This window comes from Alosa sapidissima, chromosome 14 (genome assembly GCF_018492685.1).
Source record: "Alosa sapidissima isolate fAloSap1 chromosome 14, fAloSap1.pri, whole genome shotgun sequence".
Classification (NCBI taxonomy): domain Eukaryota; kingdom Metazoa; phylum Chordata; class Actinopteri; order Clupeiformes; family Clupeidae; genus Alosa; species Alosa sapidissima.
In genome coordinates, this window is record NC_055970.1 from 8,766,848 (window position 1) to 8,790,460 (window position 23,613).

Below are 23,613 nucleotides of genomic sequence, written 5' to 3' on the forward strand. Positions count from 1 at the left end.
TGTGTCTTCTGAATGGACCCTGAGTCTGGCTATAAAGTTGATGATGATGATGATGATGATGATGATGATGATGATGATGACTGAGGCCCATAAGCGGCCAAGCGGTCACAAGCGGGCACACCTAATCGACTTTAAAACACATGTTGCGATGCGACTGTAATTGTTCTGGGTTAGAGATAGACTAAATGTTACAAAGTGTTTGATTCAAGATAAACAGTGGTGCATTGAACGGCCTGTTGTTCATGCAAGGGCAGCTGAGGTTTTTACAGCGGGTTGTCAATGCTAATAGGATAGCACCTCTGGTACACTCACCAAAGAGTAAAAATGACCTCAAAAGCTTGTTGCACATCATTACACAACATTGGGCCAAACATGTCATTCAATCTTATACGGCTGCACAATTAATCGATTTTTAATCGAAATCGTAATTTGAACTAATGCAATTAGCTAATTGCAAAGGCTGCAATTAATTATGCAGCTTGCAACTCTGTCCCAATGGTTAATCTAGTCACTGCTATGATTTTTATATTTGTCCTCCTTGTCTAAAATGATATCACAAAACAAAATGCAATTAAATATTTTGACTAAAATCAAAGCCTCTCTTCATTGTCTGAAGATAGATAGGTCAAATAGGCTAAAGTTACAGTGGTATCCCAGTGTCCTTGCCTGGAGGTTGGGTGACTTGACCACCATATTGCAGCCGCAGTGAGTCATACCTTACCACTCAGGTTGTTTCTTCACGTTGTGTTAGTGGCTAGCTCTCCTGATGAGCCAGAGGGCTTCAGTGCAGTGTCACAGTTGCTGTTACTGTCCCACCTCTCCACCTCCCTCCCCCAGAGAACTCTTCTTACAGAGAGTTGAAAAAAAAAAAATGTAAGCTTGAATTTCCCCTTGGGGATCAATAAAGTATCTACAGTATCTCATCTATCTAAGCAGTCTTAAAGCCTTCTTTTGTGACCAAAAAAAACAAACATGATCTTACCATATGTAATAAGCAAGGAGTATGTGTGTGTGTGTGTGTGTGTTTGTGTGTGTGTCGAGGAGTGTGAATGTGTGTGTGTGTGTGTGTGTCTACAGTATGTGTATGTGAGAGATGAGGGTGTGGGGGGTGGGGGGACGGTGGGGAGTCACGGTTCTATTTTTACTCTGCAGGGCTGGGGGGACTTTGGACTCTGGTGATAGGCTTGATATGAGGACATTAGTTTAGAGTAGCTCATCTCTGGGTAAAACACCCTTGAATGGGAGTATGCGGACCGCAGGCAGGCAAAGCCATTGAGCTCTCTTCCCCTGGCCTTGCTTCAAAGAGCGTGTGCTTAGAAGGTGGATGCTTCGAGTTATGACACTCACTAACTTTCTCTGTTCCATTTTTATAGCTGCCTGTGGAATGCATTCCTAGAGACTGTTTTTGAACTGTTCTAAAGAATCTTTGATGTTACCAAGTTTTTACATCCTCAATTTATATCCTTTAAGCTTCTTTCCTCACAGCGGCATGATAAGCCCCCCAACACAGTGCTTCTCTGCAATTACTCAGACTTTGATCAGCATCAAATGTAACTCTTGTTCACAGATCATTCAGCGTCCAGGGTATTGAGAGCACATGTAGTGTAGTGGCCATCAGCAGAATGGACCGTAGACATCATTAGTGTAATAGTGATTATCCTGATGTTGCCCAGCATTAGACCTAAAGTGATGAGCAATCTCCTGCTGCATGCTACTGCTATGGCATTCTGGGGCTCATTAAGCCCAGGTCCAAATGGACACAGATGGGAGCTATGAATAGAGGCATAGAGAGGAAGTCCACCCTGCTCAATGGGAACGAGTGAATGGCTTAGGTTGAGGAGAGAGAGAGGGAGAGAGACTGAGAGAGGGAGGAGAGAGGAGAGGCTGAGAGAGAGGGAGAGAGAGACCACAGCTCATATTTTCTGAACATGATTATTATTGACAGGTGGTTGGACCTTACACAATTGGCACCGCCTCCACTCTCCTCTCCCTTCATATCTCCATCACCTGCAATCTATTATAGCCTTTCATCTCTAGTCTCTACCTCTTTCAGTAGCTCCCTTACTTCCTTCATTCATCATGCTATCTACCATTTTATTTTCTTTATTTTTTTATTTTCTGTCTTTTGTCTGTCTTCTGCCCTTCCTCCTGCACCACCTCTTTCCTCTTTCATCTTGCGCCCTCCCTCGTCCCCGGTCCGTCCTGCTGGGTGGCTGAGGTGGGGAGTTCCATATGCTCCCCCCTTGTTAGAACAGGTGGCCATCGGCGGGGGCACCCGGTGTCCACAGGTCTGGACAAGCACCCAGTCGCCATGAAGTTTGCTGTGTCGTCATGGTCGCTCCAGAGGAGAGAGAGAGAGAGGGAGAGAGAAGGAGAAAGGAAGAGAGGGAGAGAGAGAGGGAGAGAAAGAGAGGGTCCATTTAATGTCACCCTGAAAAGATTGAATAAGATGACATCTCCCAGTAATGTATGTTTTAGCATTAGGTGTGGAAGAGAGCAGGTAGAATATTAAATATGCATTTACATCAGAATTAATCTGCATGGAGTGATGGGAGTGTTTCAGAGCTCTGTGAAGGCTAGTCATGTGACTGTGTTTCTTAGCGCAGTACATGAAAGGAATATAGGCACCATTTTAATAGGCAAATTGCATCCCTCTGAATTTGTGACTGTATATACTGCCAGCTCAAATATTGCTCCATGTTAGAGTACATCTTGTATCTTGTAATATATTACATCATGGGTTCCATCAAACACAGAGAAAAGTGTGTGGTCAGCAGACTGTTGCCCTGTGTAAATACTAGTGTCAGGCTGGAGCTACTGTGATAAACTGCGTGCGTGCCGGAGGTTAGCTGAGTGCGCCCTTATAGCGGCCCGAGAAAACACATAAGCACACACGAGCCAGCGGATTGTGTGACAGGCTTGCAAATTTTTATAAACGAGTAAAAAGAATCCCCCAGATGGAGGTGTTGAGGATGTCAGGGGGGAACGTGCCGTGACTGGTAAGAGCGCAAAGGTGGCAGAGCAGCGCATGGACGCGTGCCAAGCCATTGACAACCATCCGACAGTGGCAGGCTGCAAACTCTGCAAGTCAACCTCAGGCACCAGACAAAGAAATGTGATACACAAGAGCTGCCTTCTCTCTCTCTCTCTCTCTCTCTCTCTACACCCATTTCCCATTCTCTCTCCCTGAAGGTGACATTAGGATTTTGATAGAAGCAGAAATGGAGATGATACCAGTCTTAGCCGGATGAGATTTAAAGATGATTGCCATTTAAAATGCCATTCTACAAGATCTAGGAGCATCTGGTGAATTGTGTTATGCAAATCAGCGTCATTGAATTGCATTGCGAGGACCACACAGTGAGAAGTGTTCCTTGTTAAGGCAAATTAGTGACGTGCATATTGAAATTGAGTCATTGTTGTCGTTCTCATTGTTCAGGTGAGATGAATCATGGGCCCGGAAACAAAACCAATCATTACACAAATCTGTTGCCATTTGGGTAGACTGTTTATCAGGCTTTGTGAAAAAACTATTTTCATTTTCAGTAACTCAGCGACTCAGTGAAATTCTACCCCCAAGTACACCTTGAATGTCCTTACGTAACAACAGCAGAGTCTCTGTATCTTTTTTTCCCCCTGCAGTTTGGTGAGGGCATCAGCATTTCCATTGACGGGAGGGAAAGAGGGGAAAAAAGCTGCTAGCATTTTCAACTGCTTCTGGGCGCCTGTTATTGTGATTGCCTTTCTCTGTTCAACGAAGCTGAGCATAGAGATTGAAAATTGCGCTTGAATTGGCCATAACCACTCAACAGATTTTTTCAGACGCGCAGATTAGCCGTCTGTCTAAATAGCATGACTATAAAATACCTCCTGTCCTCTCCCTCCTTTTCCTTCCAGATGACTCCAATTATGAGACATCGGGGTCTTCGGCCTCACCTCAGGATCCAGTCACCGCGGCGACGCCCTCTCACCTGCTGGCCGGCTTCATGATGCTAGAGGAGGATACGCTCTCGATCGTCCAATCGGATGGCTCGAGTCCTCTGGCGAGCACGCGAGAGCAGCCGGCCTTCTCGTCCATCCTGACGCTGCTGGCCGGCTCGGCCCGGCGGCCCCAGAACCTCATCCAGCCCAGAGGGTCCCCGGCGGGGAACCGGACCACCCAGTGGCGCACTGACGACTTGATCGAACGAGCTGAGCCATCCTTCACCTCTTCTTCTTCCTCCTCCTCCTCCTCCTCCTCCTCTTCGATCCTGGGGCCGATCGGCAACTACTCTTTTGGTTCAGGTTTGACCTCCACCCTCAGCATGCGACTGGGTAGCACGCCCCCAGCCCAGTCGGAACCCGCGTCTCATTCCATAACCCCATCCTCGGGCATTGTGTTCGGTGCCAACGAGCCCGTGACACGGTCACACTCTTCGTCACTCCAGTCATTACGGTCATTACAGCCGTCACCATCATTACCACCATTAGCGCAATCACCGCCATCAGAGGACGCTCCGAGCCCATCATTCCCCGTGTCAAGCACACCAGCGGATGCCCATTTCCCCCCATTAGCTCCTCCTCCTCCTCCTCCTCCTCGGAGGCCCACGCTTCACTCCATTACACGTAGCTCCTCTGAAGCAAGCACTGATGTCAGATCAGTGAGGCTGAGCGCAGAAACAGCCTCGACATTTCGTCTTTCCCGCTACACTACAAATAGCCTACACGCTGTGAGAACCGAAGGAAGGGTTAATGTGTCTGTGAATACCTCTCCCCAAAGAGGGGTCACCAACGAGCGGTCTGTTTCCTCGTTGTACACAGTGTTAGTTAATTCCAGTTCATTTTACACAACAGAAAGAGACGATAATGACCCATCAAGGGAAATAAATAACACAGAACTTGCAAATGAGGAGCACGTAGCATCTAAAATGCCTACTGCAATGCACAATACTCCTTCAACCCTACTTGTGCGTTCAGTTCACCAGTCTGAATTGCTTGACAATAGTACAAAACTCTTGACGGGTCCAGCTCAGCATACTGGATATTCCATCTTTGATTCAGCAGCTCTTGATCAGTCAACAGCAGCCAGTCAGATCTCCTCTGTGCATGCTGATGGTTCAGCACATAGTTCTAGCACTGCAAGAGCTGCGCATGTTACAGCATCTGACACTTACAAGACAGCAGGGCTAGTCCCTGCTTCTCCTCCTGTAGTTTTGTCTGCAAATGTAGATCTGACCCAAGAGAAACGTAAGCCAGCTGAAACAGTAAAAGATCCTTTGACTTTCTCAGCAAAGGCCAGTGGGGTATTGGGCAGTAATGGCACAGAGCCAACAGCAGGTCCTGTTAAAGCTGCGGCTTCAGCCCTAAATACACCGCCACATGTCCAGCAATCAACCGGCGGTCAGACTCGTATAAAAACATATGGTGATGCTTTATTTACATATTCATCATCCAGTGTGGGAAAAGATCAAACAATAAACAGACTAATCACACACTTCTCAGAGCCTGAAATGAATTTATTCCACAGTGCAGGGGCTGAGGATGGGGTGCTGTCTAACAGTTACAAGGGGGCAATACCAGTCGCTGCCTTTGACACAACATCTGTCTCTACTAATGCAGCGGGGAATGCTGCAGTGATGATGGCTACATCTCCATCTATTTCTTCCAATATGAAATCGGACATGGTCAGAGAAGCATCCAGAACAGAGCAGCCTACGCTAACAGATTCTGTGGAGAGTGTCTCGCCTCCAGGCTATTTAATACTTCCTTCAGGTGAAAGAACCCCTAGCTCAGACACAAGTTCCATCAGTAGTCATAGTGATGGCAGTGGGGCTATTGAGGAAGTATTTACCCCCAGTTCACTAGGGCAAACCAGCCTTAAAACCCACAGTGACACTGCTCTCAGTTACTACCCTGTGACAGAGATGGGGTCAACTCTTAACTCACGTTTGACCTCAGTGACCTCCCCTCTGACCTCCGCATCCACATTAGTGTCACTTGTCTCGCCCTCCACTCATGATTACATCGACGTATTAGACAACCAGGCCTCTTCGTCACAACCTGAGGGTCTGACCTTGCCCTTATTAGCCAACCACAGTCATGTCCCCTCTGGAGCCGATGTGCCAGCTGGTCCCCTCGGGACAGTGTCCCACCCATCGACCACTGCCACTGCAGGAGGCTCGGCCAGCAGAATGAGTCAGCCCCTTGGACTCTCCCCGGGTGCTGTCACTCTGTCAGAGCTAGTCAGTCCCTCGCTGTTAACAGCACAGCTGCATTCTGATAGCTCTCTCACAGAGACTGCTGGTATCAGAGGCCTGGTGTCAACTCCAGCGGAGCTCCTACCGCTGCACAGTCTTATAGAGCTGAGCACAGCGTCACATCACGGTGTGCTCAGTGCAGTCAAAGAAACGAGCAAATCTTCAAATCACACACCACCAAGCCCAGGACAGTCTAGACAGCCGTTGTGGACGAGGAGCTATCCTGAGATGCTCTCCCTCGCAGCACTCCGCGGAAGATCAGAGGGCTCCTCGCGCCCCGACAGCACCACTGTCTCTGCGAGTTATGAAAGGGATCCCTCAGAAGGGGCCTCAGCCAAATTGCCATCACTGCATGTGACAAGGCCTCTCCCCGCAGACACCACCGAGGGGCCCACTCGTTCTTCCCCTTTCCCTCCGTTCCTATCACGCGCTCCCAGCAAGGCGGCACAAACATTTACAAGTCTCGTCGTCTCCTCCTCCTCCTCCTCCTCCTCCTCCTCTTCGTCTGCTGCGGAGGAATGGAGTCGAGAGCGGGTCGGGAGTGTCGCTGGCGCCACTGCTGCCGTCGCCGAGGAGACGACACAGGCAATGATGGTTAACGCTTCTCAGTCTGGCTCCGGCTTAGCCAGGCCCGCTTATGTAACTTCGCCTGTTCACAGCTCCCGCACTGAGACGAGAGAGAGAGGGAGGAAGTCTCGCTCATCTGCAGCCCCCTCGGTCTCCAGCAACTCAGAGAGATATGGAGACATAATCAATGTAATGGACTCTAACACGCTAGAGGACGCTGTGAGGTCAAGGGGATACACGTTCAGGGGAGATCCCAGTACGCTAACCACGAATCAGGCGTTGACCTCTCATTCTGCTAGGTCCTCATACACAGCTTCTGAATTACAAGAGACATACACTCATGAACACACAACAGTGTCTGAGCCCCCATCACAACAGCAGTCATATGAGAGCGGCGTTATCTTAATTAACAACAATTCAATTCATTCCATTAGTATGTCCGAGCGTTCAACGGCCTCAGCTGATTCATTGCTAGACACACTGAAAATGGATATTAAGTACAGTGGGAGTGAAGTTGTGGTACCGCGGGTTACTGAGGGGCAAAACATGCCTCTGTCAACCCCAAGACACATGTCTGCTCTTTTGTCAGATAGTACATTGCCATTTAGGACTACTAAAACCAACACTGCTGAGCAACATGACACAAAACCTCAGGCAATGCCTTCTATGTTTATAGTGACTCAGGCAATGCCTTCTATGCTTATAGTGACTCAAGGTAATAAACCTGAATCAGATATACCAGCAGTAAGTTCAACAGAGGCAGAACAGAAACTATCACCAACAATTCACTCCTTAACCTTGTTTGAACAAAGTCTGGAGAAAGGCAACAGTGCTACTCCTTTGCAATTTAACACCAATAGAAAAAATCATATTTCTGATAACTCTTCACTTATTGATGCTGTTTCTTTCTATGTGGGAGCTATAACTCGATTGCAACATGGAACAAAGCTGTCTTCTAGAAGTACCCCAATCTCAAAGTCTTTCATTACAGCTCAGAAATCTGATTCTGATGTAATTTCTGTAGGAAGGACTTATCAGTGGTCTTCATCGTCAGTGATAGAGAGCTCCTCCTCACCTGGAGTCACCTTACCCCCAGGTCACATCAGCAGCCTACCTCTGGCCAGCTCCAAACTCACATTCACCACTAGGCCATCTGGGGTAGTGTTAGTGCAGTCATCGCTGACATCTGCCTATGTCACCTCTTCATCTCCAACACCATTGATAATGTCATCACCACCACCACCATCATCATCATCATCACCATCATCATCATCACTATCGTCATCATCATCATCATCATCACTATCGTCATCATCATCATCACTATCGTCATCATCATCACTATCGTCATCATCATCATCATCATCATTACCACCACCATCAGTGCCACTGACACTCTCCCTCACATCCCAGTCACTCCAGACTCCACTTCAATCACTGTCCTTGCCATCTACATTGACCTCGCCACCATCATTATCCTCCTCTTCCTCCTCCTCATCATTATCATCATCATCATCATCACCATCATTATCACCATCACCATCTACACTGACCTCGCCACCATCATTATCCTCCTCTTCCTCCTCATCTTCCTCCTCTTCATCATCATCGTCATCATCATTATCATTATCACCATCACCATCTACATTGACCTCGCCACCATCATTATCCCCCTCTTCCTCCTCCTCTTCCTCCTCCTCCTCATCGTCATCATCATCATCATCATCATCATCATCACCACCACTATCACCATCACCAGCTACATTGATCTCGCCACCATCATTATCCTCCTCTTCCTCCTCCTCCTCATCATCATCATTATCATCATCATCCTCATCATTGCCACCACTATCACCATCCCCATCACCATCATCATGGCCACCAGTGCTGTTGCCACTATCCCTCATATCACGATCACTTCAAACACCAACACTATCACCGTCATCACAATCACCAGCTCTGAACTCACCTCTGAGGCCATCATTACCACCAACACCACTCATTCCCTACCAAACACTACTACTGTTATCATCATCCTCTTCTGCATCAGCACAATCATCTGTCTTATCCCCAACACTGTCCCCTACATCACCATCACATTCTTCATTGTCACAATCATCACCATCACAACCTCCTTTCTTGTCACCATCACCATCACAACTTCCTTCATTGTCACCATCATCTTTATCATCACCATCATCTTCATCATCATCATCATCACCATCACCATTACCATCATCATCATCATCACCATCACAACTTCCTTTCTTGTCACCATCACCATCACCTTTATCATCATCATCATCACCATCACAACTACCTTTATTGTCACTACCAGCACTAACTTTATCCTCATCATCATCACCATCATCATCATCATCATCATCATCCTCATCATTACCATCACCATCATCATCACAACTACCTTTATTGTCACTACCAGCACTAACTTTATCATCATCATCATCATCATCACCATCATCATCACAACTACCTTTATTGTCACTACCAGCACTAACTTTATCATCATCATCATCATCATCACCACCACCACCACAATCATCATCACCAGCAGTGGTTTCTCCTACACTGGAATTGTTTAGTGAAGCATTACACAGCACTTATCCTCTTGTAAAAACCAATGAGACTCAATTTCTCATTACAGAAGAACCAGCAATGGATGATTTGCTCACATCCAGAGAAGCAGGTGATTTTTCTAAAGAGAATGACTCTAGTGCATCCCCCTCCCTGATGAGGATTACAGACTCACCACCTCCATCACCTGCACCAGCAACCCAGAAGACCTTACTCCAGTTCACCACCATGACCTCCACCACAATAGCTCCAGCCACAACCACTACCACCCTGGCTACAACCACCACTCAATCCACCACCACTACAACAAGGCCCACAACAACAGTACCAACCACCACCACAACCACCACCACCACGACTGCAGCACCACCCAGGACGTCAGCCCCAGTGCGGCCACCAGCCCGCACCTTAACCATTCAGACCCCCAGGACTAGTGCTCCCAGGATGACCACCACTGTTCTGACCACCACCACCACCGCAGGGCCGCCACCACCCAAGTGCAACATCACCAACCGCATGTTGGTAAAATCAGGTAAAGATCAATGCAGACAGGGTAAAACAAGAGAGGTGGAGGGGTGTACTACTACTCACCTGTGAAATCAAATGAGCACAGAGGAAAACCTACTCAACTTCATCAATTGCCATTTAAATTTAGTTTTAATATAGAATTATTTATTTATCATTTATCTGAAAGAAAGGCTGTTTTCATGATAATTACTCTGCTGTGCCTTTCTGGACACTTCATTTCTGGCATGTCCTATCTTTTCTGTGATGTATTGATGCTTATTCTTCAGCACTTTATATTGAAATTTTGACCTATAGTCAAAAATACAAAATACAAAAATGATTGATTTATAAATAATGTCTTTGATGTTATTATCCTCCTGCCAGTTTTGTCCATTCACCTGAGGAGGAGTCGTCTGGAGAGCATTCTCAAGCAGAACCTCCCAAGGGGCTTGGCCCAGGCGTTACGAAAGGCCCTGAACGACAGTGCTCTCCAAGTACAGGTCAGCTTATAGGAGTCTTATAGGAGCCTCCTCCTATGGCTGTGTTAACTCTATCTCTCTCTCTCTCTCTCACATACACACTCTCTTTCTCTCTCTCTCTCTCTCACACACACACACACACACACACACACACACACACACACCAAATGCCTCTGTGCCTAGAGAAGGTCACGTCAGGTGCCTGTGTTCCCGGTGGAGAGAGAGGGAGTGGGGGAGAGAGTGCATGGCGCTGAGGGACAGAATTCACACTTCACAGGAGAAGGCTACTTACTGTAGATACAGCATGTCGGCTCCGAGTGGAGCCTCTTGAAATGCGAAGAGATGCAACGGCACCGCAGCAGAAAATCTTATGTGACAGTGACTAGAATACTCAGTTAAGACACCAAAGCTCTGTAATGTCAGGCTGTCCTTTCCCCCCAAAACCACCCCTCTCTTCCCCCTCCCCATCTTTCTTTTTCTCTCTACTCCTCTTTTGTGTGTGTTTGTCATATCTCCTCATCCCTTTGTTTCTGTGTGTGTGGGGGAAGGTCGCCAACCATGAAGGATTGCTTTAACAGCCTGTAATTGAGAAGGGCAGGAACAGCCACACTTAATGATATGTGATGATAAATTGAGCCTTTGAATTAGTCAGTATTGAATTTGAAATAAATGAGGGTAATGGTCTGTCAAATGAATTGGATGGCAAAGCAGTGTAGAGGGGAGGGGAGAAGCACCTCTCCCCCCTCCAGTGACTTCTGTTGGTCAGAGAACCGTCTGGACTTCTGTTGCCACATCCTGAGTTCAACCTGTGTCCGAGATCGAGACTGAGACTTGTCCATTTAGGCTTATGAAACACTCCCAGGTTTTGGCATATGGATCTTAAGGTTGAATGAGGCTTTGAGACATAAGCTGAGGTGAAAACCTGCCTTTCTCCTTTAGGCAATTTGAGCACTTCCTCCTTTTAATGACATCTCATGTCTCTCTCTCTCTCTCTCTCTCTCCTCTCTCTCTCGCAGCCTTTCTCTGCTGTATACATGTCTCTAGCTATGCACATTTCCCTCTCTGCTCATCAAGAAGACCGTGTTTGTGTAAATATTATCATACCTCTATGTGACTGTGAGATGAGGTAGAAGATCAATGATGTTTTAATTATTTTTTAATTACACGAGGGGAAGATTGTAACTGCTGTGGTTAATAGAGTCAGAAAAGTCACATTTTCAAAAATGAACCCCAGTAATGACTGAAATCCATAATGGATTTTAATCTCGATTCTCAACTCTTTCTTTCAAATTTCACATCCCCGGAACGTACAGGTGTGGCAGGTCGTGGCATCTGAACGAAACCCAATATCTCAATAACACCTTCACCTGGGTACAGGAGAGCTCTTGGTCCTCAGAGACACAGTAGACACAGTCATGCAGGGCCAGTTCACGTCGCACCGGAACAAGGCTTGATTGTGGCGGGTAAATCCTCCTGAATCATGCCCCCCCTACTCACACTGTGGCCTCTCAGTGTACTTAGCCTCTGGGCTGTCCATCAACATTGCCATTCTGTCCACACAATGAAATAGATCTGTTTCCCACACACATACTGTACATAGACACATACACGCACAAGTGCACAGACACACACACACACACACACACACATACACCCATGTGCATACACACACACACATATGGGACTGTACTGTATTACACATCCTAAGCCTGTGTCTTGTTAGTGAGAGACTGGTCACAGCTCTCTTCCCATGGTTGAAAGACAGACACATCTCTCTCTCTCTGCTATGTTTCCCCTCAGTCTTCATGTATTCTCAGCCTGTCCTTGTTGTCCTCCACCCCTCCCGTCTCTCACTTTCTTTCTGTCTCTTTCTATCACTTCTTATCTCTCTCTGTCTGCCTTCGGGCTTTCCCGCTCCAGTGTGGAATAACAGCATTGATATCCTGCCGTGTGTCTGTGATTTAAGTCCTGATAGGGCTGTCCACTGGACTGCAGGAACTATTTGTCCGACTCAAGGAAATGGACTTTCTCAGCGCCACACGCTTTGTATCAGAGTGACAAATGTGAATCGAAAGTCGTTAACAGGCCGGTGAATAATGCTAAACGTCATTTGCGATATTGACTTATATGTTTTCAGAAGATATGAAAACCCAAAGAGATGTCTAATTCCTGTCATTTTTCACAGAATTCATTTCAAAACGCTGTAATAATGTTTCTATTATTTATCTCGCAATCCATAGCTAGTCAGTCCCTTGGTATTCAAGTAATTACATTAATGAAGCTCATGTATAATTGAACTGGAAGTCTTCAAACCTGTTTTTTTTCCAGCTAATTTCGTTCCAAGTAGAATCTGTCTGTTTCCAGTTTTGCATTCCACCCTAAAATGATCATTCCTGAACCGGTTAGAACCAAAGTCAATAGCAGTTTTTAACGTTCCAAAGCCTTGGTGCTGATGGGTGGTAAGTTGCTGTCTAATGCTGTTCTATTGCCCTCAGGTGGAGACCCTGTTCACAGTGCCCAATGTGACGGTGGGGTATTACGTGGTCCGGGGGGACATGGTGTACACTCCGGCCGCGGTGGCGGAGGCACTGAGTGCGTATGGTGTAGAGCGTCTGATGGGGGACGTCCGGCAGTTTGTGCCCTTAGTCCAGGCCATCCCCATCCCAGCCATGGCCTGGAATCCCAGTCCAGGCATCGCACTGCGGCTGAAGACAGGTCAGGAGTGCTCTCTCTTTCTCTCTCTCTTTCTCTTTCTGTGTGTGTGTGTGTGTGTTATGGTATGTATAGTATGTGTGTTTGTGTGTGTGTGTGTATGTACACACATGTGTTTGTGTGTGTGTGTGCGTATGTGCATGTATTTGTGTGTGTGTGTGTGTGTGCATATGTGCATGTATGTGTGTGTGTGTGTGCATGGTATGTATAGTATGTGTGTTTGTGTGTGTGTGTGTGTATGTACACACATGTGTTTGTGTGTGTGTGTGTGTGTGTGTGTGTGCGTATGTGCATGTATTTGTGTGTGTGTGTGCGTATGTGCATGTATGTGTGTGTGTGTGTGTGTGTGTGTACAAAGATATGTTTCATCTGTTCTAATTTCAGGCTCTCATTTCATGTATGCAGACTTTTTTTGTATTAATTCAATCCACTCTTAGTCTTGGCAATCAGCAACGATCTTTCCTTGTTGTCCCTTGGCTGCCTTTGTTTAAGAGCACCAGGGTAAAGCTAATTCTCAACACATCTGTAATGGTTTGCTGTTTGTGCAGTGCTCAGGTTTGTGAACGCAGAGGACGACCTACAGTCCTGCCGGTTCTCTCAGATGATGGAGCAGCGTCTGGAGAAGGCCTTTGCAGAGGCTGAGGCCAAAGTGCTTCACTCCCAGAGCAGTCTCTCTGTGCAGGTACTGTGCTTTGTCTCTCTATTGACCCTCCAAAGAACAGTATATTAGCATGAATGTGCCAGTATGATAAGGTATGCAGCTCATGCCTTTGTAATGTAATTAACGTACCAAACTAAAGTCACAAATAATTTAATACCCTACATAGCATTAACACTCATTTATATCTATAAGTTTGGGCTCTGGTAAAGATTCCTCATACCCTTGCCATAGTTAAGGTAGCATAAAGGGATTAGAGTAACATTAAATGGATTTTCATAATATTTGTGTTGGGTGGGGGCAAGTTCTTGTGCAGCTGCTTACACATGAGCTCACTATTTTCCCAGGAGTGTCCTTTATTATTACATAAGCCTTACTTATCTCCTCCTGTAGGTGTCTTGCTGGCTCAGCATCCCATCTTCTCCCATGTCTCTTTCTCTCCCATCTTTAATTAGACTTATAGGGAGGGGTCTCTGCTGGAATTATGCAGGACATTTCTTGCTAAGCATTTCAGGCCAAAGTTGCCTTGTTTGCATAGATCATGCTTTTCAACATGTTATGACCTCTTAATTTTTAACTGATGTCTCAGCAGCGAGTGATTGACATCTGCTGTCTGTTTATATTGAGACGCTTCAAAGTGGTTCAGACAGTAACCTGCTGCAGACTGAAGTACAGGTGTGGCATCTTCATCCATTCTGATTCTGCTTTGTAGTCATGTCATTGCCGAGGCAAACAAAACAAGCCACGTATAATTGGCAGCTCATTATCCCTCCTTGGGTGCATCGCTCATCGCATTTGTAAATCAAATTTGCATCTCAACCTCAGATACAATTCGATTGTGTTCTGGGACATAGCGCTTACGTTTTAATAAGATCGGTGAATTACAATCTATATTACTACCATGTCTGATGTAATTCCTTGCAGACCGAATTTACAGTTCAGTAGAGTAAATGAGCTTATCAAAGCCAGCTCTCTAGTTCTTTGAACCATTCGAAAATGCAATTTTCTTCTCTTCTCTTTTCTTCTATCCTTCTATCCTCTTAATTTCTCTTCTCTTCTCTTCTCTTCTTTCTTTCGTTCGTCTCTTCTGTCTCTCTTTCTTCAGATCCTGAGTGCGTCCCAGTCTGCTGGCTCTCCTGCCGTCTCTCTCATCTATGTGGTGCGGAACGGCAGCGCGGCTCTGAATGGCACCATGGCCAGCAGTCTCCTGAGCCAGCTAACGGCCGAGCTGGTGGGCTACTTCCTCTTCTACCCTCCCCTCGTCACTGCAGAGCGTAAGTGGCACAGGCTTTTGGATGTTCTTATTTCTCCATAGTTATTTCTGCCAAGAGAGGAAGTTCATACTTAAGCTTTTTTTTCCGCTTGCATGGTTAGATTTGGTTTGATCAAATGATCTGTTGGACTTCTGTTAGGTTCAGATGTTGTGTTCAGGTTTAGACTTGTTATCTATTCCCAGGGCTGCCAACTTTTCAAAAAACCTTGGAGTGAGATTTGGTGGATCCAACCAAAATTTTGCTGTGGAAATTTTTGTTTGGCTCATTCAGCATTATTACCGTACAGTAAGAAAAACGTACATCAGTGGTTCTCAGGTGTGGACGGATTATGAACTTTCGGGCCCCTGGGCCCAGATGTATTAAGGGCTCCCCACTAATTGTCGCATAGTGGAAGGGGGGTTTGGGGTCCTTCCCCAGAATTTTTTACATTTGTTTGATGTGATTTCCTGTATTCTGGTGCATTTTGGGGATGGCCAATACTAAATTCAGATCAGATTCATAGCCTACATCCTGTGTTGATATTGAGGCAATGAATCCATGTAAAGGCTTGGGCTTCAGGGCCCCCTGACCCCTTGGGCCCCTAGGCCCGGTAGGCCCATGCAGTATCCCTGGGACCAGGGTCCCAGAGTTTATTAAACATTGGTATCAAAGGGATCAACTACTAGGGCCATGGGCGTCTGAGGCATTCTGAAAGTGGGTGGGACATTTCAGCGGGGGGTATGGGGGGTCTTCCCCCAGAATTTTTTTTTTTGGACTAGATGCAATTTTCTGAATTCTGGTACATTTTAACAGGTTATTTAGATACTTCTATATAACAAAATAAAGCCAGCCTACGAAATTAATAAAAAGTAAATCATGCTTAATTTAAAAATAACTCAATATATAGGCTACTTGGCTACGCAATAAGGTTTCCATTACAGCACCGCGGACGTTCAATGAACGCATGAAAGCGGATGGTTTGTTTGAAATCCCGACACTCTTTCAACAACATGGAACGTAATAGTGATCATCAAATACCTCCCCAGATTTCAGTGCCCATCAGTCCGAACATTTAGCAATATAATAAAAAGTAAAGTCCAAAAGTAAATTAAATATCAAACTAAACCGAAAATGTTATGCTTTTGAAGGTCTACATGTATGCCGCTCCAAGAAACGCATGTCTCAAAATAAAACTCACATAAGAAATAAAGAGCTGTCTCGAATACAATCCAGCCCCTAAAAGCCTGTACTTTGTCTTAAGACCCGGCCATAATTTTAGGATTTACATCTAAGTAGACAAACTGGCTTCAGATATCCAACAGAGTGAATACGAGGTTGTGCAGTCTTAGCTGTGGTTAGTGACGTGATGCTGTTAATGGGGAGTTTTACATAGCCTAGCATAAACCTATAGGTTATTATTTATTGGCGTACCTATAAGGCTTTTTTTCTTATCAAAAGTGAGGGGGACGACTGATCTCTTCAACACTGCGGGGGATTTGGCGCTTGTCACTGTGTGTGTGACAGAAGCAAAATGGGAGAATGCGTGTAACAAAAAAAAAAAGCTTACGAGCGATTTACACGCAAATGGGAGAATCCAATGAAAATGACAATGAAGCACTAAACAGATGCTGAAAACAGCACTGGTATTTCGCACGGCAAAAGTGTGTGTGTGTGTGTGTGTGGGGTGTGTGTGTAACAATTTTAAAAAGTGGGTGGGTGTTTTGTAAGACTTTAGGTCAGACTTGCTTATTTTTATGGAAATATTTGTGCTGTAGCCTAAGCTATTTTGCACTTCAGAATTATAACCATGCACACACAGGTGGAATAGTTATGGTGATATTGCAATAAGTTCACAACCACAAAACATATGCTACATTTCACAGTTCAGAAATCAGCACTGCATGAAATTCTGCAGAAGTGGTTACCTGTGTTATTCAGCTAGTTCATTTAAGATAATATTGGTCATTGTAATGGCCATAGCCTATAGCCTACATGCTCTTCCTTTTTCAGGATGTACCCATATCTAGGAACATATGATGTGAATGTTTGCATATGGCTTATGTCAGGCTTTATATCAATATTTGTGTCTCATTATTTGATTTTCTTCATATTTTTGCATTAATGTCACTAGGAAGCATGCCGATATAAATATATTAATTTATCTGTGTAAGTGGGATTGGCTGGAACCTGACAATATATGATAGTGGGATAATCTATGTCTGAGCAATTTACAAAAATGTATGTACTGACAAATAGTTTACATTAGAATACATTAGAATTTCGCCCCAATGAGGCCATGTAGAAATGTGTTGCAATTTCAAAACCGGATTACTCAGGAACCACTTATTGCACAGAGGCAGGTGCCATGTGTTTTGTGAAGGGTTAGTGAGATATTTAACCGAGAGTAATGGGTGCGCCAGGGCCGTGGGAAGTGAGTTTTGGTTGGGGGTGCTGTAGTGGGGGGGTTAAAAAAAGTTATTGTATTTTATTTAAACGCCTTTCTCTGTTAATGGACAACAGCATACTGGCATTGCATGACACACAGCACAGGCATACATCACTGTCAAGAACATTATGGCTACACAGAAAAAATGCAACAAAATGTCGCAAACCACAGATTGATACTAACGCAAACAAAGTAACCGTCTGCTATCTGACGCTACACTAGTAAGGTAACAAAGTTGCTGTAGCCTTGCACCGAAATCGACGGTGAACACGTGAAATATAAAACTGTTGAACACCAACATTAATAAAACGTAATAATTATTGACGCTTCTGACATGGGTGTCAAAACAGGCTAAAGACCCTATCACACAGCATATTAGACAGAACACATTGACTCAAAACATATGCATAACATAGGCCTACACAACGCAATATGCATAGGCTAGCCTACATTAAATTGATCCACATGTCACAAATATAGCCTACAACAAATGCTAACATCATAAACGGACAGTGTATCCTTTAACCAACACTTTCAAAAAGAAGAGAAAGAACGCTCTGAGGAGGCCACTGAAACAGGCACGCAAAGACACAGATGAATAAGTTCATCTACCTCGCTGAAGACAGCTCTTGTTTGTGGATGGAGCTTACTCAATATCCATGCCACCTTGAATTTCCCCTGGGGATCAATAAAGTATCTATCTATCTATCTATCTATCTACCTTTCACCGTGGTGCACCGAGACTCCCCGATAACATCTTAAGCTGAAGATTGAGGCGGCCCGTGTTCAGCTCCTTGGGAAACTCACGGTAATATTCAGCTACTTTAATATGGCATATTGTCGTACCATAAAGCTAGCGTCATAGGATATCTCCCTCAGGTTTGTTTTGTTAATTTGTTTAGTTTTTGTTTAGATCTCCCAGGTCTAATGTAACATTTTTTAGTGCATAATAGAATAATAGGGGGACGGAGAGCTTCTTTTTTTTCTGATCGTGAGTGGTAGCCTATGACATATAAATACGCGTGCTTTCCTGCAGGGGGTGCTACCGCACCCCTAGCACCCCCACTTCCCACGGCTATGGATTCCGCTCGTTCACATGATGTGTAATATCATATATATAGGTTTAGTTTAGTTGAACCTCATCAGCCGGGTATTTGACCTACCAGGTTGACACTTCAGCGTGTAAAAATACTCAGTTATACTCAAAGCATCCCTGAAGCCGGGGAAATGCGGGGGAAATGCGCCCGGGATGGCTTCTGAAGTTAACTTGACTCTCGCTAGATGAATTTCGTTCCGCCTACAGTAGCTCCACTCATCCATCTGGAACCAATCCATTGGAATGGTGTTTCAGAAGGCTGGGCCTAATCAAAAAAGGCTTGCATATGATTGAATAAGCCACTTGTCCGTCATCTATTGACGTGCTACTTCAACCACTCACATCGAAGCCAACCCGTGACGCTGATAACAGTCTCACAGTGGCTTCTACGCTATTGGTGCATTCAGGGCACTTCGGAATGACAAGGACCGCCCCCATGGCTACTTTGTTTTTCCGACAGCAAGTGTTCATGTGCTTTGCCGTCGGAATGTGTGACAAACACGGATGCCACAACAAAGGTTAAAACATACACTCACTAATCCTAAACAAACAACTGTATTTGCTTAAAATATAGTGTAAGACGCTCGTGAAAGAAAGATATGCAGCTTTCAAGTGACAAAAACGGCAAATTCCCATGTTCACATTAAAACTGTTGGACATGAAAGGCCACATGGACTACAAACGAACTACAACGTGACGACAAAAGTGATGACGAGCGCCTAACTGGGCAACTCTGTTAGCAAAATCTAGCCCCAGTTTCCGATCTCTGACTCACACATTAAGTGACGTGAATGACGCGGAATGATGATGTTTTCACTTGGAGAAAGGTTTTTCCGAAGCCCATGAACGCTAGGTAACTGGGCAACTCTGTTAGCAAAATCTCCCTCCCAAACTGCATTAAAATGGTGTGTATAGCAATGATAATTTAAAAAAAAAATTCGGGGGAGAAACTCCCAGACACCAATATAGTCCACAACCCTCTCAGAAAATACTTACAATGTTCCTGTAGGGAGTTATTTATAATTTGGCCAGATTGTTTCATTTTCCTATCCCACAACCCCCACACTTTTAAAAAGCTTTATACGCCTCTGCAGACAGAGGGTTTTTGGGCTGTGGTAAAGTCAAGTTGACAGATTCAGACCCAGCTCACGCTCTCTTCTCTGGTCCCATCTGCTGGATTGTAACTGATATGTGGCACTCTTCTGTTGTGTAAGTGGATGAGACAGACAGTATCTGAGGCATAATGCCTGGTTTTGCACTGCCATTTAAAGCAGAGGGGGAACCAGATTGTTTTAACAAGCTCTGCAAGAATGAATGAATGGATGAACGATTGAAAAAATAAAAGGGGGAGGGGAGTATTTGAGTAGTGACACACATTTTGGGATTTTATTAATAGAAGTCAGCCAAGTCAAGCATGGCGGAGATGTCTTGCTGTCAGATGAACTGAACGTAATGATGTTCGTTTGAGTCGGATCAGAAAGACCAAATGACTGAACGGATATTTTGAGGTATCCAGCTGAGAGACAAACTGCTGTGTTGGGTTTGCTCACAAAATGAGTGATTTTAATGATCCAATCATTGAGTTTGAGGTCTGATTATGAAGTCCCATCTCCCTCAGAGGAGTACCTTAACTCCAAGGCCATAATAAGGCTGTTGCAGAGCATGCCTTTCATTTGGGCTGTGTGATGCAAACATGAAATAAAATTGGACAGGGAAGCCTTGGGGGTAGTGCCTTGGGCCAAGGAAGGAGATGGAGAGAGAGAGAGATGTCTAGGGCGTGGCCTAAACCAGGGTAGAGGTCTGGCAGACCTGGAAAGAGTGAGTCGTCATCCTGTCAGATGGAATTCCCTAACTAGATATCTGAGACGGAAAAATGCGGATTTGAACACAGAAATCTCACCTGGGTCATTCTCTCTCACCTTCATTTCAACCCAGAGTCTTACAAAACAATAATCCTTCCCCTCTGTTGGGATTTGCGTAACACTCAAATATTCCAAACTTCAGATGCTTGTCTACTCATTATTTGCTTACCCCAAATACAAATCACACTAATTGCATGTAAATGAGCGTTTCTTTTCAACTCTACTAATTTGTTATGAATGAATAGGACTTTGAGAACATAGCCCTTGGGGAAAGCGATAGGGGAGGGGAAAGTTCTCTTCTGTGCCTTGTGCTTGTGCCATGCGTAGCGTCACAGCCCTACTGGGAGATGCAGAAGGAGGCTCCTCACTTACTGTAAGCTGGCATTGACTCAAATGGCACATCAAAGCCAATTATGATTGTAAATAATGAACACTATGAGGCTCGCTGTCTGTTATACAAAGGCAGAGCTCCTCGGGCTCTCTCCAGTCCCAACACAGGATGCTGGCATTCCCTCGGAATAAGATAACACACCTGGCCTTCTTCTAACCCAGAGCTTCCCAAACTTTTGAGGCCATGTGCCAAACCAAACCCCCCGATTTCCCAAACATCCCTTCCTGCTGTACATACCAACAATTTAATGATGAAAGATCATGCCTACATGCTACTTCCACACGATGGGGTCCTATGTTCCCCGCTCGGGGTTAGGGTTAGGGTTATGGTTAGGGTTTTAAAAAAGGGTCCGATGTTCCCCGGTCCCATACAAAGCAGGGAACATAGGACCCGGGGAACATAGGACCTGGGGAACATAGCACCTGGGGAACATAGGTACGCTCCCGTGGTGGCCACCCATCACATGACCCTGAAATTTAACCTTTAACCTTTTAACATTGCACTTTCCCAAACATTTTGACACGTTAGGAGACTTTACAACATTCCCCTTTGACAACATCAGTGCTCCCAATACTGGATCTATAATCAGGGAGCCCAACATCTTGTTAAAGCTGGGCTGATGCTATACATGCTAGCACGTCGAAAAAAAATCCTCTGCGGCTACACTCTGTAATGGGGGTGTGTGGAGGTGAATTGGAATGGGGCAGACTGCGCTGTCTGCAGCTCTTCTCATTTCATACTCCACTGATACAGTGTGGCTCGCAGACATGCGACGTGCCGGCTCTGCTAATCAAACTGTGCACGTGTAATTGAGCAGAGACTTTCATTATGAAAAGCTATTAGATGGAGAAGGCTTACACCCATGTGTGTGTTTGCAACTCCTGGCTTTGAAGTCACCGCATTATCATCAAATCCCTGTATCCAATGATGATCTTGCTTTTCCTCAATCCGCAATCTCTCTCTCTCTCTCTCTCTCTCTTTCTCTCTCTATCTCTTTCTGTTCCTCTCTTATTCATTCAATGCAGCATTGGAGTACCATAACCTCAACACCTCTGCAGCTACAAGGGACTACTGGGTAATCACAGGTAACTTTAACATTGATCATCCTATTGGTATTACTGCTGTGGCTATGAGTGGTATGCACTGGTTGATTTACAGTGGAGATTAAATGTTTAATGTCTGTGTTCAGCACATTGCTCTGTCCTGTGATGGTCCATGTTCAACCCAAAATATTGCTTGTGACAGGTAGTCAATCGTGGCAGCTCTGCTGGAGACAGGCTTGTGTGTCATGGGTGCTATTAATTTCCTCCTAGTCCCTGGGATTGTAAATACACCTGGGCCAGTGGGGCCAGACTAGCTCTCTGAAGGCAGAGGAGCCTATCAACATGATCATATTTCAGTTCTCGCTCTCTCTCTCTCTAAAACAGACACAGGCATACACACATGCATGTACACACACACACACACGCACACGCTCCCACACAAATAGATACATACTCACATAGCATACCTACTCACACATGCACAAGCACTCTTGTATAAGACACACAAACTCACACATAGACGCACACACACACACACACACACACACACACTCTCTAGCAGGGAGAGAGCCAAAGTAGCACCAAGGTCAGTCCAAAGCATGATGGAATTAACTTCATCCTCAGTGTTAGAGATAAATAACCTGGCTGTGTGCTTTCATCATGTCCTCGGCTCTCGGTCCACTCCCTCTCCCTCTCTATCTCTCTCTCTCTCTCTCCCTCTCTCTCTCCCCTCTCTCTCCCCTCTCTCAGTATACTTGTCCTCTTCTCTATATCTCTCTCTCTCTTTCTCTCTCTCTCTCTCTCAGTATACTTGTCCTCTTCTAGCTCTCTCGCTCTCTCTCTCTCCCCTCTCTCAGTATACTTCTCCTCTTCTCTAGCTCTCTCTCTCTCTCTCTCTCAGTATACTCTTCTTCTCTCGCTCTTTCTTCGTCTCCCTACTCCCTTACTCTTGATGTACTGTAGGTCCACGTGTCTCTGTGCTAATGGAGATCAAATGCAGCTTTCCCTACATTGTAGCACACATGTGCCATAGTGGATGAATCACTACCTATTGGACCAATTATCAAGTAAAAAATGATCTCATACTTTACCAAAAGTTATGTTTCAGTGAAAAATATCCTAGAGCCAATTGGTGAAAGGTGCATGCCTGGTGTCATTCCAGAAGTTGTAAATTCAGGTTTCAAATGGTCCTCTGTGGGTCTCTGTATTAAAGCCCTGTCCGTTCAGCAGAGCTCTGTGTTGACAGCCATGTGGCTGAAGTGTGGCACCTCTCGGAGCTGTTTCGATTGGCAGGGGTTTGCCCGGTCCAGCTGGGATGACTCACCAGACGCACTCTCGGTCCTGGACAGGCTGTTTAAAGCAGCACAGTCCCATTAATCTCTCTCCAGCACGGCAATCAGAGAAACTGATGACGTTACCAACCTCGTAGGACCTCTCTGGCACAACACTCTGGCTTGGGATTGAGATGGGGGGAGAGGGCTTCGGCATAATGTAGAAATTAATTTACCCTCCCTGAATCCTGGAATATTTATTGTATGTGGCTGCTCAGGGGCAAAGACATTTATATGCTGCTAGTTTGTTGACTCAATTAGTGTAATATCTTTCTTCCTAAAAAAATACTGTGCCGACCCAAGTTAAAATTTGTCAAAAGCCTGAGGAGAACACACATTTGTTTTCCCCCCGCACAGTCCAGTGATTCATAGACTGTTCCTGAAAGAGGAAGGAAGGGTGATGTATTTGTTAGTTGATGCACTTCAATATTTTATGT

General features: G+C 45.3%; 1 protein-coding gene across 4 annotated transcripts in view; it reads left to right on the forward strand.

The window, feature by feature from the left end:
* The window catches only part of kiaa1549lb (KIAA1549-like b), a 72,641-nt gene that overhangs the window by 18,673 nt on the left and 30,355 nt on the right, over window positions 1–23,613 (forward strand). For all 4 annotated transcript variants that reach the window (XM_042062209.1, XM_042062210.1, XM_042062212.1 and 1 more), the window contains exons 2-8: window positions 3,898–4,284; window positions 9,469–9,930; window positions 10,290–10,405; window positions 12,880–13,099; window positions 13,645–13,778; window positions 14,860–15,028; window positions 21,828–21,887. In XM_042062209.1, the coding sequence (XP_041918143.1) occupies window positions 3,898–4,284; window positions 9,469–9,930; window positions 10,290–10,405; window positions 12,880–13,099; window positions 13,645–13,778; window positions 14,860–15,028; window positions 21,828–21,887 (1,548 nt within the window). The remainder of the gene's footprint in view (window positions 1–3,897; window positions 4,285–9,468; window positions 9,931–10,289; window positions 10,406–12,879; window positions 13,100–13,644; window positions 13,779–14,859; window positions 15,029–21,827; window positions 21,888–23,613) is intronic.